The sequence below is a fragment of the Panthera onca genome, chromosome F2 (assembly GCF_046562875.1).
Source record: "Panthera onca isolate mPanOnc1 chromosome F2, mPanOnc1 haplotype 2, whole genome shotgun sequence".
Taxonomy (NCBI): domain Eukaryota; kingdom Metazoa; phylum Chordata; class Mammalia; order Carnivora; family Felidae; genus Panthera; species Panthera onca.
Genome location: NC_138356.1, coordinates 17,802,879 through 17,819,175, shown reverse-complemented (window position 1 = coordinate 17,819,175; position 16,297 = coordinate 17,802,879). Strand labels below are relative to the sequence as shown.

Genomic DNA, 16,297 nt, shown 5'->3' with positions numbered 1-16,297 from the left:
ACCAACACCCCCACACTCCTCAATACCCTGTCACCCAACACAATCAGAAGCCCTCATATAAGTTTTAATTCCCAAAAAACTTAACTACTAATGGCCTACTGTTGACCAGAAATCTTACTGATAACATAAAGTCAATTAACATATTTTGTACGTTACGTGTATTATATACTGTATTCTTAAAATAAAGCTAGAGAAAAGAAAACATTATTAAGAAAATAAGAAAATATATTACAGTACTATATAGTATTTATCAGAAAAAAAAATCCATGTGTAAGTGGACCCATGCAGTTCAAATCCATGTTGTATAAGGGTCAATTATATATAATTCACACCAAGATAAGAATAACTTATAAACTTAAGTTTATAAGTCCCCAAGATGGTGTTATATTTTAAAAGAACTTGTTAATAAAAGCTGAGATTTTTTCAGGTTTTTTTTTTTTCTTAAATAATCTCTGTATCCAACATGGGGCTTGAATTTACATCCCCAAGATCAAGAGTTGCGTGTTCCACTGACTGTGCCAGCCAGGCATCCCAAGCTGAGGTATTTTTGAGTGTAACTTCACTCTAGCTCTTGCCTACTTACTCTAGGCTGACTCTACCACCCACATAAGAATGGCAGACTTTTAAAAATACCTTTAATTATTTTCTTATCTCAAAAGTAACTGATGTTCACTAATATAAATACATATATAAAAAAAGAAACTTATAATCCTGTCATGCAGAGAAAACCACTATTAACACGTAGGTGATGTCCTTCCAGTCTTTTTTCTAGGCATGTATTCATATAATTTTACAATAGTGGGTCATATTGAATGCACTGTTTTCATTTTGAGATCTATAAAATATTACTAAGGAAACTAAACAATATTTAATGGTTAAACAGTATTCCCTTCAATAGTACTATCATAATTTATTCATCTATTATTTTTGAATATCCAATGACTTCCCATTTTCAGTATTATAAATAACAGCTTCCTTCTAATTCCACAGAATGATTAATCTCTATTCTACAATGTTGAAGCATTAATTTGTTAAATGTTTCAACTTCCAGAGAAACCTAATTGCTTCCAAGAAACACTGCTTGCCCTAGGAAAATCCTTCTTAACAAATACAATTTTACTGATATAGTTACAGGATACTAAAACCTAGAACTAATTTTATAATCATTCTAGTCTTGTTTTTACTGTGCTAATAAGAACAGAGATACACTATTATATTAAACTTAAGGAAATGTACAGAAAGTGGAAAACTTTCTTAAAAACAAACTTCTAAGTTTTCAGGAGAAATTAAGTATAACCTGTTTTTGTTTTCCTTTTAGGGAGACCTCTCTCCTTGCAAAAGTCTTAGTGTTTTATACTTGTATGATAACCGTATTAGTGAAATCACTAACTTGAATTATGCTACAAATCTGACCCACCTGTACCTACAAAACAATTGTATTTCATGTATACAGAACCTCAGGTCATTAAAGAAACTGGAAAAACTGTAAGTGCTTTTTTTTTAATGTTTGTTTTCGAGAGAGAGTTCGTGTGTGTGTGTGTGTGTGTGTGTGTGTGTGTGTGTGTGCGCGCGCGCGCGTGAGCTGGGAGGGGCAGAGAGAGAGGAAGAATGCCAAGCAGTATCCATGCTGATAGCATGGGGCTTGATCTCACCAACTGTGAGATCATGGCCTGAGCTGAAATCAAGTTGGAGGTTTAATCAACTGAGCCACCTAGGTACCCCTAGTGCTTTTATTTTTAAGTAACATAATTGTTTGTCATCATTACAGTAATATTTTTGCATACAGACCTTTCCATTATCTGCACTTTTGTGGAATAGGCCTCAATTTTTATTCTCTTGTACTATTATTAGTGCAAAATAAAGTGTTACACGCGTTATACTTGGCAATTTGTTTCATTAAGCCTGACATACTTTTCTTTTGCAGGAGAGTAAGGTGTCTTAACCACTTATAAGGATACCTAAAGCATCCTTAAAGGCTCAACTGGGGAAAAAAGTTTCCATGGAAACTTTATGATTTTGATTTTTGATTTTCCATGGAAACCAAATGAGCTCTGTGTCTTTAAGAATCACACATCTCAAAGGGCAGGGTCAGAGAGTTGATAACGTTGATTTAGATTTGAGTGTAAAAAGGCATTTACTGCCTATAATGATTTTAATTCAATGAAGGCTGGTAGATTTATTTTCCCAGACTGGAAGAACTATCAGTCCTTCTCAAAAAGTGGGCCAAGAACCTCAAAATGGGAAGAAGATAAGGGAAATGCTTATTGAAAACACAGATGGCAGGGTGCCTAGGTGGCTCAGTCGGTTGAGCGTCCAACTTCAGCTCAGGTCATGATCTCACAATGGTTCCTGAGTTCGATCCTCACATCAGGCTGACTGCTGTCAGTGCAGAGCCTGCTTCAGATCCTCTGTCCCCCCTCACTGCCCCTCCCCTGCTCATACTCTCTCTTTCTCTGTCTCCTCTCAAAAATGAATAAACACTTTAAAAAATGCAGATTTCTGGGTTCTGACCTAGATAGCCAAATGAGAATCTCTGGGGTTAGGCCCAAAAATCTTAATTTTGTTTTAAAAAAAGGTTATTTATTTATTTTGAGAGAGCAAGAATGAACGAGCAGGGAAGGAGCAGAGAGAGAGGGAGAGAAAGAATCCCAAGCAGGCTCTGCACTATCAGCACACAGCCGGACGTGGGGCTCAAACTCATGAACCATGAGATCATGACCTGAGCCAAAATCAAGAGTTGGATGCTTAACCAACTGAGCCACCCAGGCGCCCCTAAAACCCTTCATTTTTAAACCTACTACCCACATGATTTTTCTGTGCTCTAACATATAAAAGGAGTACTGGTAGATCATTTAATAAGGACCATTCCAATTCTCTCACTTAAAAAAAAATAATTTCTTAGATTAAATTAAGTGTAAGAATCATATAAATAAACCTTTCTTTGGCACATTGTAAAGAGAAAATTCCACATATTTCTGCATTCTTTGTATAATTTTCACACAGCTCAGTGATTGTTACTATGTTTTCATTATGTTTACAGATCATGATGTTCTCAGAATGTCTATTTAAAATTGTTTTATATTGGGATGCCTTGGTGGCTCAGTCAGTTGAGCAGTTGAGCATCTGACTCTTGATTTTGGCTCAGGTCATGGTCCCAGGGTCATGGGATCAAGCCTTGCATTGGGCCCCACATCAGGCCCCTCATCAGGCTCCGTGTTGAGCATGTAGCCTGCTTGAGATTCTCTCTCTCTCCCTTTGCACTCTCCCCTGCTCACATGCTCGCTCTCTCTCTCTCTCTCTCTCTCAAATAAATAAATAAATAAATAAATAAATAAAAATAAAGCTGTTTTATATTTTGCAGGTATTTGGGAAGCAATTATATTGCTGTCATAGAAGGTTTAGAAGGATTAGAAGGACTAAGAGAGCTTCATGTTGAGAGTCAGAGGCTTCCCCTTGGAGAAAAGCTTCTGTTTGATCCAAGAACTCTTCACTCTCTGGGAGTAAGGCCACATTTGAATATTCTGACAAAGAATATAGTGATTAACAGTTATAATGGAACAGGAAGGTGGCAAAGGTATATTTGGACATTATACATACTGTGTATGTTTATATGGCCAGTTAATTTATTTGAAGGCTAAAACTAACTTTTCTCACATAATTTCTCAGAGACTCAGCAGCTATAAAGTTGGGATAATAACGCCTGCCTCTAGGGTACTAAAAGTATCAAAAGAAGGATATAAAAAAGTTACGTAAATTATCAAGTTCTAATCCAGATGTCAATTCATTCATAATTTCAACCTTGGTGATTATCATGATTCAAAATTTTAGGAAAAAGTTTAAGGAAAGAGTAATGGACAATTATTTGGCAAATTTTAAACAACCTAGAGAATAATGATGATGATAAATTGTCTTCTCGCTGGATTCTGATTTCATTGTAGGCTGCCTTACATATGGCTCTGCCTCATCAGAAGCAGGTAGATCTGGGAGTACCAGATTTGATGCTCCAGCTGTGACCTGACACCCAGATACATTGCAGAGGTGTCACAATTAGTTGAGAAGCCAGAGGTGGCTTTTTTATGAAATGCCATTTATTATGAAATGCCACTAAAAACATTTTTGTTTGCTCAAGTTTTGCAAAGATTCAAGCAGATTCCAAAATTCTAAATATAAGGCATAATCCTTTTAAGCTGTATTTAAAGTCTTAAAAAGTATCAAGAAGTATATTATCTAAAAGTTGGCTATATAGGGGCGCCTGGGTGGCGCAGTCGGTTAAGCGTCCGACTTCAGCCAGGTCACGATCTCGCGGTCCGTGAGTTCGAGCCCCGCGTCAGGCTCTGGGCTGACGGCTCGGAGCCTGGAGCCTCTTTCCGATTCTGTGTCTCCTTCTCTCTCTGCCCCTCCCCCGTTCATGCTCTGTCTCTCTCTGTCCCAAAAATAAAATTAAAAAAACGTTGAAAAAAAAAAATTTTAAAAGTTGGCTATATAGATGCCTTGGTGGGTAGACTCAATCTTGGTAGAGATTACTGGGCCATCATAGATTTTAAGATGGCTTTGGTTTAATGCTTCTCTATTGTATATTTATGTCCTCACTAACAGCCAATGTTGATCCCTCTTGTTAATTAGCTAATTATTATTTTAAGTACCTCTGAACATGTGGATTATCAAGAGGAAACTATAGAGAGGGAGATAAAAATAAAAACCAGATATTCTTTTATTCTTACCTATGTTTCCTATTTTAAAAAACAGACAAAAACTGTTTATTCCTACGTAAGTACAAATTTTAGTGATATTTAATAGAACATGATAATTTGCTTAAACTGAAATAAGCATTTTTCTACACTGTGTTAACATTTGTTTGCTGGGCATCTTTTTTCTTTATTGATTCCTGGCTTCTTTCTTCTATAAATCTCTTTTATATTCTGGAAAGGGAAAATGAGACTTATGAAAGAACTTTAGACAAAAATAGTAAGTCATATCACAATTACTGAAGTCCCAAAGTTATGTCTGAAAAAACATATGGCATAGAAACAAAATCTCCATGGATTTTAATTTTCTTACCTAAAGAGCAAAACAGCCTGAACTGATAAATCTTAAATTTTTCACAGATTAAGATTTCTGGTTCCTATATATAGTATTTAATTAGACTGTTTACTAATGCTAATTTATTTTTCTTACAGAAATCCCTCTCTATATTGAATATCAGCAATAATAATATTGATGACATAAGAGACTTAGAAATACTGGAGAATCTTAATCAGCTCATAGCAGTTGACAACCAACTTCTGCATGTGAAGGTAGTGTAAAGAAAAATTAGTTTAAAAATATTTACATGAAATTGTGATTTAAAAAAATTTTAAATATCTATAAAATTTATTACTTTAAAAACTATTCTAGATTTACTCTAAAACTAGGTTATGAATCTCTACTTTTTAATATATTTATTTGCATAATTCTGCCCTCTTACCTGGTTTTCTCTTCCATACCCCAGTGCCTCCACCCCTCACCAACAGAAAGAAGTTTCTCTGAGAAGAAAGTATGTGCTTTTCCTCTCTGTAATATTTTGCCAGCAAATGTTTCCCTCTAGAGACTAGATTTCTTGCCACTTAACAGTGATCTCCCAATGAATGAATTTCTAGTAACTGGGATTAGATCTGAACTCTCTCCAGGCTGCTGCTCCTTGGGAAAGTACCTGGATCTTGAACTTATTCTAATTTGCACTAACTATATTCATGTCATAGTATGTCATATCATCCCATATTCATTCAGTTATTTATTCATTCAAATACGCACTGAGCACCTACAGGTCTCTCAGGCACTGTACTATTCTGTGTAAATCAGAAGAAGGAAGATTATAGTCCAGGGGCTCAAAAAACCTACAGTCAACAAGTAATGAAAAAACGATGTGATTCTGTTTTCACAAGTATTGTGGTGGCACTAACTCAGCCTGGGGCTAGGGAAGGCTTCCTGGAAACAGTCGTCTGTAAGCTGAGCCCTGTCATAACCTCACAGTTTCTGATTTGGCAGTGGGATGGCTTGTGGTATAATTTCTTTACATGGAGGGACGCCTGGGTGGCTCAGTTGGTTAAGCGACTGACTTTGGCTCAGGTCATGATCTCGCAGTTTGTGACTTCAAGCCCCGCGGCAGGCTCTCTACTGACAGCTCAGAGACTGGAGCCTACTTCGTGTTCTGTATCTCCCCCTCTCTCTACCCCTCCCTGCTCACGCTCTGTGTCTCTCTGTCTCTCCATAATAAATAAACGTTAAAAAAATTATTAAAAAAAAAAACATTTATAATTTCTTTACATGGAGCCACCAGAGGAACGAACAGCTTCTTTCTCCCATAACAGCGCTCTTGTTTTCAAAACTACTTCCAGACAGCTATCCACTGACCTTAAAAAAGTATTCCCTGGGGTGCCTGGGTGGCTCAGTCTGTTAGGCATCTGGCTCTTGATTTCAGCTCAGGTCATGATCTCATAGTTCATGAGTTTGAGCCTGACGCTTGGCATTGCACTGACAGTGCAGAGCCTGTGTGGGATTCTCTCTCTCCCTATCTCTCTGCCCTTCCCCTGCTTGCGCTCTCTCTCCCTCTCTTAAAATAAATAAATAAACTTAAAAAAATTTTTTTCTCTGACCTTGTTTCCAAATTCATACCTATTACCTAGCTCATCCCATAACTACTATAAGCAGTAGATAATTACAAAAATAAATATTATATGTATTATACTACTAATGAATTCCTCAAAAACACCCAAAATGCCACTGATCAGGATGGATGTTTAAAATATAAAGACCAATAAGGAAGCATGACTCGATTAATTGTTTCAACTTACAACATGAAGGATGTAAGAAGTTCATGGGATAAATTCTGCATTCAAAAATACTTTAAGTTTTAGGGGTGCCTGGGCAGCTCAGCTGGTTAAGCATCCAACTCTTGACCTCAGCTTGGGTCTTGCTCTCAGGGTTGTGAGTTCAAGCCCCATGTTGGGCTCCACGCTGGGCATGGAGCTTACTTAAAAAAAATTTTTTTTGGGCAGGGGGGCGGGGGGGCACCTGGGTGGCTCAGTTGGTTAAGCGTCCAACTTCGGCTCAGGTCATGATCTCACAGTTCATGGGTTTGAGCCCCGCATCGGGCTCTGTGCTCACAGCTCAGAGCCTGGAGCCTGCTTCAGATTCTGTGTCTCCCTCTGTCTCTGCCCTCCCCTACTTGTGCTCTGTCTCTGTTTCTTAAAAAATGAATAAATGTTTCCTGAACCTGTTCCCATCAAGCTAGTCTATTAAAAATATTTATGGTATCATATGTGCCAGGCACTGCCCTTGGACTTCAAAAACATGTTCTAGGCACTGAGGATACCATGATCAAGAGAGACAGGGTCTCTCTACCCTCAAAGAGCTTACATTAAAATGACACAGAGGAGGGAACAGTCAGAAAATAAATAAGCAGAGAAGATTGTGAAAAGGGCTATGAAGGAATTAAATAGGATGACATAATGGAAAAGGGGTCAGTGGATATTTTAAATCAGGTTATTAAAAAAAGCCTCTGAGGAAATGACATTTATGCTGAGATCTGAAGAATGATAAAGAAACAATCTATGCAAAGAGCTAAGGAAAGAACATGCCAAGCATCGAGAACAGCAGGTGTAAAGATTCTGAGTATTCTAGGAACAAAAAAGAGGCCAATTTACTATGATAGGGACCCCAGTGCCTAGCTCAGTCTCTAACACATTGTGAGTGCTCAATAGGTAATTGGTTGAATGAATGAAGAAGCAACAGTATAACATAAGATTATGATAGGGGAGAGATCATAAAGATCTTTTAGGCCATGATCATAAGTTTGACTTTATTCTAAGTGCATTAGAAAGTCACTGAAAGGATTATATTTTAAAGACTTCTCTATCAGCTATGTGCAGAATAGGTTGCAAGAATAACAGCAAAGAGATCATCTGGGAGACTACTACAGAGGTTAAAAAAAATGGTTGCTTGGAGATGAAAAGGAGTGACTGGATTGGAGGTTTATTCATTCATTCATTCATTCATTCATTCATTCATTCATTTATGAAAGACAGAGAGAAACAGAGCATGCATGGGGGTGAGGGGCAGAGAGAAGGAGACACAGAATCTGAAGCAGGCTCCAGGCTTTGAGCTATCAGCACAGAGCCCGATGCGGGGCTTAAACCCACAAACTGTGAGATCATGACCTAAGCATGCCTAATTGTCCTACAGTGAGACCAATTAATTAGTCAACAAGCCTGTCGCATTTGTTTTCGTGAATGAAAAAGTAGCTAAGCATCACTAATCTGAAAATAGCTTCTAAAATCTAAGAGAGGGACACCTGGCTGGCTCATTCTGTTAAGCGCCCAACTCTTGATTTTGGCTCAGGTCATGATCTCATGGTTCACGAGTTCGAGCCCCATGTCAGACTCTGCACTGATGACACAGAGCCTATTTGGGATTCTCTCTCTCTCCCTACCCCTGCTCACACATGCACTCTCTCTCTCTCAAAATAAATAAATAAACTTAAAAAAAATAAAAAGTAAAATCAAAGAGAAAGACAGAAACAAACATTTTTGGAGAAACTGATAATATGGAAACAAAAAAAAATCCCACTATAATTAATTTAAGAGAAATAAAAAAGGATTCTATAACCTTGAAACCAAAACAGGATTTTTTTTTTAAAAAGGAACATTAAATGAATGAGAGGACTTCAAAATTTAGAATAAGGATAGAAGAAATTAAATATTAAATTAAATATTCTCCAAGAAAGAACAAAGAGAAAGAATGGAAAATAAGCAAGTAAAAAAGAAATGTAGAGAATTAAATTCAGGAGATCCAACATGTGACTAGTAAAAGCATAAGAATCAGAAAATAAGAAAAAAAAAAAGGGAAATAAAATTGTATTTAAAAATGACATAGGGCTGCATGGGTGGTTTAGTCAGTTAAACGTTGGACTATTGATCTCAGCTCAGATCATGATCTCACGGTTCGTGAGTTCAAGCCCCACATGCTGGAGTTCTCTCTCCCTCTCTCCTGCCACTACCCCACTCATGCTCGCTCTCTCTATCTCTATCTCTCAAAATAAATAAATAAAAACTTAAAAAAATTCTTTTAAATAACATAATGGGCCATGATGTATTAACCAAAACAAGAATCAGTATCACATACACATACACGCATGCGCACACACGCACACATACACACACACATACACACAGAAAGCCAAACAAAATGTGTGAAACAACTTCTTCAGACACTGAACTATATAAGCGACACAGGACTGTGGACTCTAAGAGAATGAAAACAAACAAGGTGAGCTCTATAATTATCCCAGCTTTCTGCCTGAAGGCACTTTCCAGACCACAGTGCAGGGAGGGAAATAGCAAACAAGTCCTATGAAAATTAAATCATAACTGGAGAAAAGCCACTCAAGAAAAAACATCTAGAAATGACATGGAGGATGGAATTAGAAGACAGGACTTCTAAAAAGCTATTATAAATATGCTCTAGAATTTAAAGGAAGCATGAACACAAACAGAAGGGAAATGGAAGATGCAAAGAAAAAAATAACTTTGGAACTGAAATATGTATCTAAAATGAAAAATTAATTGGATGGGATTAAAAGTGTATTAGATATTATAGAAGAAATTATCAGTGAACTTAAAGGTATCACATTAGAACTACTGAAACTAAGGTACAGAAAGTAAAAACACTAAAAGATGAGCAGAGCCTCAATGGCTTGTGAGACACAAGCACTCAAACATGTATGAAAATGGAGTCCTAGGAATAGGGGACTAAATGATTATGTCTCTTCAAAACTCATAAATTGAGGGGCGCCTGGGTGGCTCAGTCGGTTAAGCCTCCGACTTCAGCTCAGGTCATGATCTCACGGTCCGGTCCGTGAGTTCAAGCCCCGCATCGGGCTCTGTGCTGACCGCTCAGAGCCTGGAGCCTGTTTCAGCTTCTGTGTCTCCCTCTCTCCCTGACCCTCCCCCGTTCATGCTCTGTCTCTCTCTGTCTCAAAAATAAATAAATGTTAAAAAAAAAATTAAAAAAAAAACTCATAAATTGAATCCTAATCCCCACTGTGATGGTATTTGAAGGTGAGGTCTTTGGGAAATAATTAGGTCTCGAGGCTAGAGTCATCATGAATGAGATTAGAGTTGTTACAAGAAGAGAAAAGACAGTAGGGCTTTCTCTCTTAGCCATGTGAGCACACAGTGAGAAGACAGGCATCTAAAAAACTAGGGAGAACGCTCTCACCAAATCACAGTATCTGCCAACACTTTGAAAAAAAATTTTTTTAACGTTTACTCATTTTTTGAGAGAGAGAGACGGTGCAAGTGGGGGTGGGGCAGAGAGAGAGGGAGACATAGAAACCAAAGCTGACTCCAGGCTCTGAGCTGTCAGCGCAAAGCCCCATGCAGGGCCTGAACTCAGGAACTGTGAGATCATGAGCTTAGCCAAAGTCGGACGCATAATGGACTGAGCCACCTAGGCACCCCTACACTTTGATCTTGGACTTCCCAGCCTCCAGAATTGTGAGAAATCAATGCTTGTTGTTTAGGCCATCCAGTTTGACAAGCAGCCCAAACTAAGAACCAGAAAATATCTTTGAAGAAATAATGACCTCAAGGTACTCAGAGTAGTCAAAACCTTCTTGAAAAAAAAAAAAAAAAAAGTTCAAGGATTCACACTTTCCTATTTCAAAATTTACTACAAATCTATAGTAACTAAGATAGTGTGGCATTGCCACAAATGTGAAACTGGGAATCCAGAAATAAACCTTCACATTTATGTTAATTGATTTTTTCTTTAATTTTTTTTTCTCTTAACGTTTATTTATTTTTGAGACAGAGAGAGACAGAACATGAACTGGGGAGGGTCAGAGAGAGAGGGAGACACAGAATCTGAAACAGGCTCCAGGCTCTGAGCTGTCAGCACAGAGCCCGACGCGGGGCTCAAACCCATGAACTGTGAGATCATAACCCCAGCCGGAGTTGGATGCTTACTCAGCTGAACCACTCAGGCACCGCATTTATGACCTTTATTAAACAAAAATTTCTTAGATACGACTCCAAAAGTATAAGTAAAAAAAATAATTAATTAATTAAATGAAATAAAAAATTTTTGTGCTTCAAAGAAGACCATTAAGAAAGTGAAAAGAGGGGCGACTGGGTGGCTCGGTCGGTTAAGTGTCCACCTTCGGCTCAAGTCATGATCTCATGGTTTGTGAATTCAAGCCCCACATTGGGCTCTGTGCTGACAGCTCAGAGCCTGGAGCCTGCTTTGGATTCTGTGTCTCCCTCTCTTTCTGCCCCTCCCTCACTCGTGCTCTGTCTCTCTATCTCTCAAAAATAAATAAACATTTAAAAAATTAGAAAAAAAAGGAGGTGAAAAAGATAAGACAACAGAATGGAAAAAAATATTTGCAAGTCCTATATCTGATAATAGACTTGTGTACAGAAACTCTTGCAACTCAGTAACAAAAAGACAAACAATCCAATTTATAAGTGGGCAGAGGACTTGAATAGATATTCTACAAAGAAGATATGCAAAGTGGATAATAGGCACATGAGAAGATACTCAAAATCATTAGTCATTAGGGAAATGTAAATCAAAACCACAATTGTATACCACTTCACACCTGATGAGACAGCTATAATTAAAAAGACAGATAATAACCAGTGTTGGCAATAATGTAGAGAAGTTAGAACACTCATACTTTCTGAGGAGAATGTAAAATGTAACAGTTCTTCAAAATGTTAAACAGCATTACCATATGACACAAAACTCCACTAATCACTATACACCAAGAGAAATGGAAACATACATCCACAAAAAAAGTTGTACATGAATGTTCACAACATTATTCATAATAGCTGAAAAGTAGAAGCAATTCAAATGTCCATCAACCAATGGATGGATAAAAGAATGTGTACGTGTAATCACATGGAAAATTTTTTGGCAATAAAAAGAAATGAATACTGATTTATACTACAACATGTATAAACTTTGAAAACATTGCACAAAGTGAAAGACACCAGTCACAAAAGACCATGTATTGTAAGATTCCATTTCTATGAAATGTCCAGAATAGGTAAATTGACAGATATAGCTATATTATTGATTGCTTAGGGCTAAGAGGTTGGGGAAATATAGGAAGCAATGTTAAAGGGTACAGGGTTTCTTTTGGGGTAATAAAAATATTCTAAAATTGATTGTACTGATGATTATACAACTCTGTGAATATACTAAAAATCATTTAATTGTATACTTTATTTTTTTAAGTTTCCCTTTATTTATTTTGAGAGAGAGGGAAAGATAGAGAGACAGGGAGCACACAAACAGGGGAGGGGCAGACAGAGAATCCCAAGCAGACTCTGTGCCGATGATTAAGCACCCCTTAATTGTATATTTTACATATGTGAATGTATGGTATGTGAATTGTGTCAATAAGGCTGTTGAAAAACAAAAAGCAGGGGCACCTGGATGGCTCAGTCAGTTAAATGTCTGACGCCTGATTTTGGCTCAGGTCATGATCTCACAGTTCATGAGTTTGAGCCCCACATCAGGTTCTACATTTACAGTGCAGAGTCTGCTTAGGATTCTCTCTTTCCCTCTCTCCCTGTCTCCCCTCTGCTCTTTCTCTTTCTCTCTCAAAATAAATAAATAGGGGAGCCTGGGAGGCTCAGTCGGTTAAATGTCCGACTTCAGCTCAGATCATGATCTCATATTTTGTGAGTTCGAGCCCCGCATCAGGCTCTGCACTGACAGCTCAGAACCTGGAGCCTACTTCGGATTCTGTGTCTCCCTCTCACTCTGTGTCCCTCTCCCACTTGTACTTTCTCTCTCAAAAGTAAGTAAACATTAAAAAAAAATAAACTTAAAAAATAAATTAAAAGCAAACAACAAAAATGTAAAAATATAATTGTCCCCAAATTCCCATATTTGATGAAAATCATAAACCCACAGAAGCTCAATAAAACCCAAACAAGAAAACCACCAAGAAAATTACACCAAGGTGTACAACCATAATAAAATTGCTGAAACAATGATAATAAGAATATCTTTGGAGCAACTAGAAAAAAGACACATTGTATAGAGAAAGGTGAGAATTATCACAGACTTTTTGTCAAAAACATTGCAAGCCAGAAGACAATGGAACAGCTCTGAAGTGCTAACAGAAAAAAAAAAAAAATATCAACTTAGTTATATATCCAATGAAACTATCTTTCAAAAAATGAAAGCAAAATACTGTTTTCGGATAAACTAAACTTGAAAGAATTTGTCCCCAGGAGATCTACACTACAAAAAAATATATTAAAGTTCTTCAAGGCAAAGGAAAAATGTTAACAGAAACTTTTATCTACACAAATGAGAAAAATATTAAAAGTGGTAAGTGCAGGGTAAATACTTTTCACATTTTTTAATTCCTTTTAAAGATGATCAGTTTTTTTTAAAGCAAAAATAATAACCACAGACCATGAGGTTAATGACATGTAAAACTAAAATGTACGATAACAATAGCACAAATGGGAGGGAGGGTGGAAATGGCAATATACTAAGGTTATATATGAAGTGATGTCATTATTTGAAGAAATTCTGTGCTGATTTAAAGATGACTGTTCCAAACCCTAAAGTAACCACTAAAATTAAAAAGATGTATGGAACTAGTCAGTAATAGACAGAAAAATGAGATGCAAAAATAGGGGAGAGCAGGAATAAAGGAAAAGGGAACAGACGAAACAAATAAAAGATGGTAGTTTTAAATTCAGTTATATCAGTAATTGTAGTAAATGTAAATAGTCTGAATTTTCCAATTAAAAGGCAGAGATAGTAAGACTGGATTTTAAAAATCCAATCATGTACTCTCTATAAGAAACATACTTTAAATATGAAGATATATAAAGGTTAAAAGTAAAACCATAGGGAAATATATACAATAAAAACAAATAATAAAATAAGAAAGCTGCAGTGACGATATTAATATAAGATAAAAACAACTTCAGGATAAGAAATATTACCAGAGATAGATAAGGAAAATTTATGGTGATAAAAAATGCCAATTCATTAAGAAAACATAACTATCTGGGGGCACATGGGTGTCTCAGTGGATTAAGCATCCAACTCTTGGTTTCTGCTCAAGTCATGATCTCATGGTTGGTGAGTTGGAGTCTGTGTAGGACTCTGTGCTAACAATGCAGAGCCTGCTTGGGGTTCTCTCTCTCTCCCCCCTCTCTGCCCCTCCCCTACTCATGTTCTCTCTCTGTCTCTCTCTCAAAATAAATAAATTAACTTAAAAAAATATAACAATTCTCAATATTTATGCACCTAACAACAGAGCTTCAAAATGCAGAAAGCAAAAATTGACAGAAGGGAAATAGATAAATCCATAATTGTAACAGAGATTTCAACACTCTTCTCTAAGTAGCTGATGAACAGGTAAATGGTAAATCAGGATATAAAAGATTGGAGGGGCGCCTGGGTGGCTCAGCTGGTTAGGCGGCCAACTTGGGCTCAGGTCATGATCTCGCGGTCGTGAGTTCGAGCCCCCCATCGGGCTCTGTGCTGACAGCTCGGAACCTGAAGCCTGCTTCAGATTCTGGGTGTGTCTCTTTCTCTGCCCCTCCCCAGCTCACACTGTCTCTCTGTCTCTCAAAAATAAACATTAAAAAAAATTTTTTTTTAATTGTAACAACAGAGCCAACATGAATTAATCTAATTGACTCTCACAGAACATTCCATCTAACACTAGTAATTAGAATATTCACCAAAATAATCCATATGCTGGGCCATAAAGCAAGCTCCATAAACTTTAAGGAACTGAAATTATATAGAGTATGTTATTTGACCACAATGGAATTAAATTAGAAAGGAATAAAGGAAAGATATCTTTAAAATCTCCAAATATTTGGAAATTCAGAAACACACTTTTAAGTAACCTCTGGGACAAATTAAAAAATCAGAAGGGAAATTAGAAAGTATTTTGAAAACAAAAACTTGAAAATTTGTGGGCTCCAGTAGCCTAGTGCTTAGAGGGACATTTATAGCTTTGAATTCCTGTATTACAAAAGAGGGAAAATGATCTAACTTCTACCTCAAAAAGCAAGAAAACTAAATGAAATTCAATTCAAAAAAAGGACATAATAAAGGTAAAAGCAGAAGTCAATGAGATAGAAATATAATGACTACAGACAAATCAATGAAACCAAAAGCTGACTCTTTGAAAATATAAGTAAAATAATCAATTCTAGGTGGGCTGATAAGAAAACAAAGAGAGAAGACACTAACAATATCAGAACAGCAAAAGATATCACTATAGCTAAAAGGATAATAAAGGAATATTGTAAAGAACTTTATGCCAATAAAGTTGAAAGTTCAGGTAAAACGTAAATTCCTTGAAATAAAAATTAGAAGAAATAGAAATTCTATATAGTTCATATCTATTAAATACTTATAAATAAAAACATTTCCACAAAGAAAACTCCAAACCCAGATGACCCCTTGATGCATTCTATCATATACTTAAGAAACAAATTATACCAATCTGGGGGCTCATGGGTGGCTTGGTCAGTTAAGGTTCTAATTCTTGATTTCGAATCAGGTCATGATCTCACAGTTCGTAAGTTCAAGCCCCAAATTGGGCTCTGCACTGACAGCGTGGAGCCTGCTTCAGATTCTGTCTCCCTTTCTCTCTGCCCCTTCCCCCTCTCAAAAATAAATAAACATTAAAAAATTTTTAATTAAAAAAAAACCAATCCTACACAATCTCCTTTAGAAAATAGATAAGCAGGAAATATTTCTCAACTCATGTTATCAGGTTAACATTATTTTCCTATCCCCTCCAATATTACAAGAAAAGAAAAATACAATGAATGAAATACATAAAAACAATAGCCCCCATGAACACAGAAACACACTAAACACACATTATAGATAATAGATTATAGATAATATATAGATAATCCATAATGACCTAGTGAGATTTATCCCAAGAATGAAAGATTGGTTTGACATTCAAAAATCAACATACCACACCAAACAAAATAAAGAAGAAATATGATCATCTCAACAGAGGCACAAATGCATTTTTAAAAATTTAACATACATTTCTATTTTTTTATATGAAATTTATTGTCATACTGGTTTCCATACAACACCCAGTGCTCATCCCAACAGGTGCCATCCTTGATGCCCATCACCCACTTTCCCCTCCCTCCACCCCCCATCAACCCTCAGTTTATTTTCAGTATTTAAGAGTCTCTTATGGTTTGCCTCCTTTCCTCTCTGTAACATTTTTTCC

The 16,297-nt window shown here is 36.7% G+C and overlaps 1 protein-coding gene and 1 long non-coding RNA gene across 7 annotated transcripts in view; one reads left to right on the top strand and one right to left on the bottom strand.

Annotated features, from left to right (window-relative positions):
- The window catches only part of LOC144615086 (uncharacterized), a 59,246-nt gene that overhangs the window by 11,761 nt on the left and 31,188 nt on the right, over positions 1–16,297 (bottom strand). The window lies entirely within an intron of this gene.
- PPP1R42 (protein phosphatase 1 regulatory subunit 42) overlaps positions 1–16,297 on the top strand; it is a 52,763-nt gene that overhangs the window by 7,374 nt on the left and 29,092 nt on the right. For 3 of the 4 annotated variants that reach the window (XR_009603486.3, XM_060610691.3, XM_060610694.3), the window contains exons 3-6: positions 1,319–1,485; positions 3,362–3,500; positions 5,178–5,294; positions 5,489–5,533. Coding sequence is in view for 3 of the 4 variants with exons in the window: in XM_060610691.3 (XP_060466674.3) it covers positions 1,319–1,485; positions 3,362–3,500; positions 5,178–5,294; positions 5,489–5,533 (468 nt within the window). In the remaining variant the exon portion in view is untranslated. The remainder of the gene's footprint in view (positions 1–1,318; positions 1,486–3,361; positions 3,501–5,177; positions 5,295–5,488; positions 5,534–16,297) is intronic. The other variant, XM_060610693.3, reaches the window with a different exon arrangement.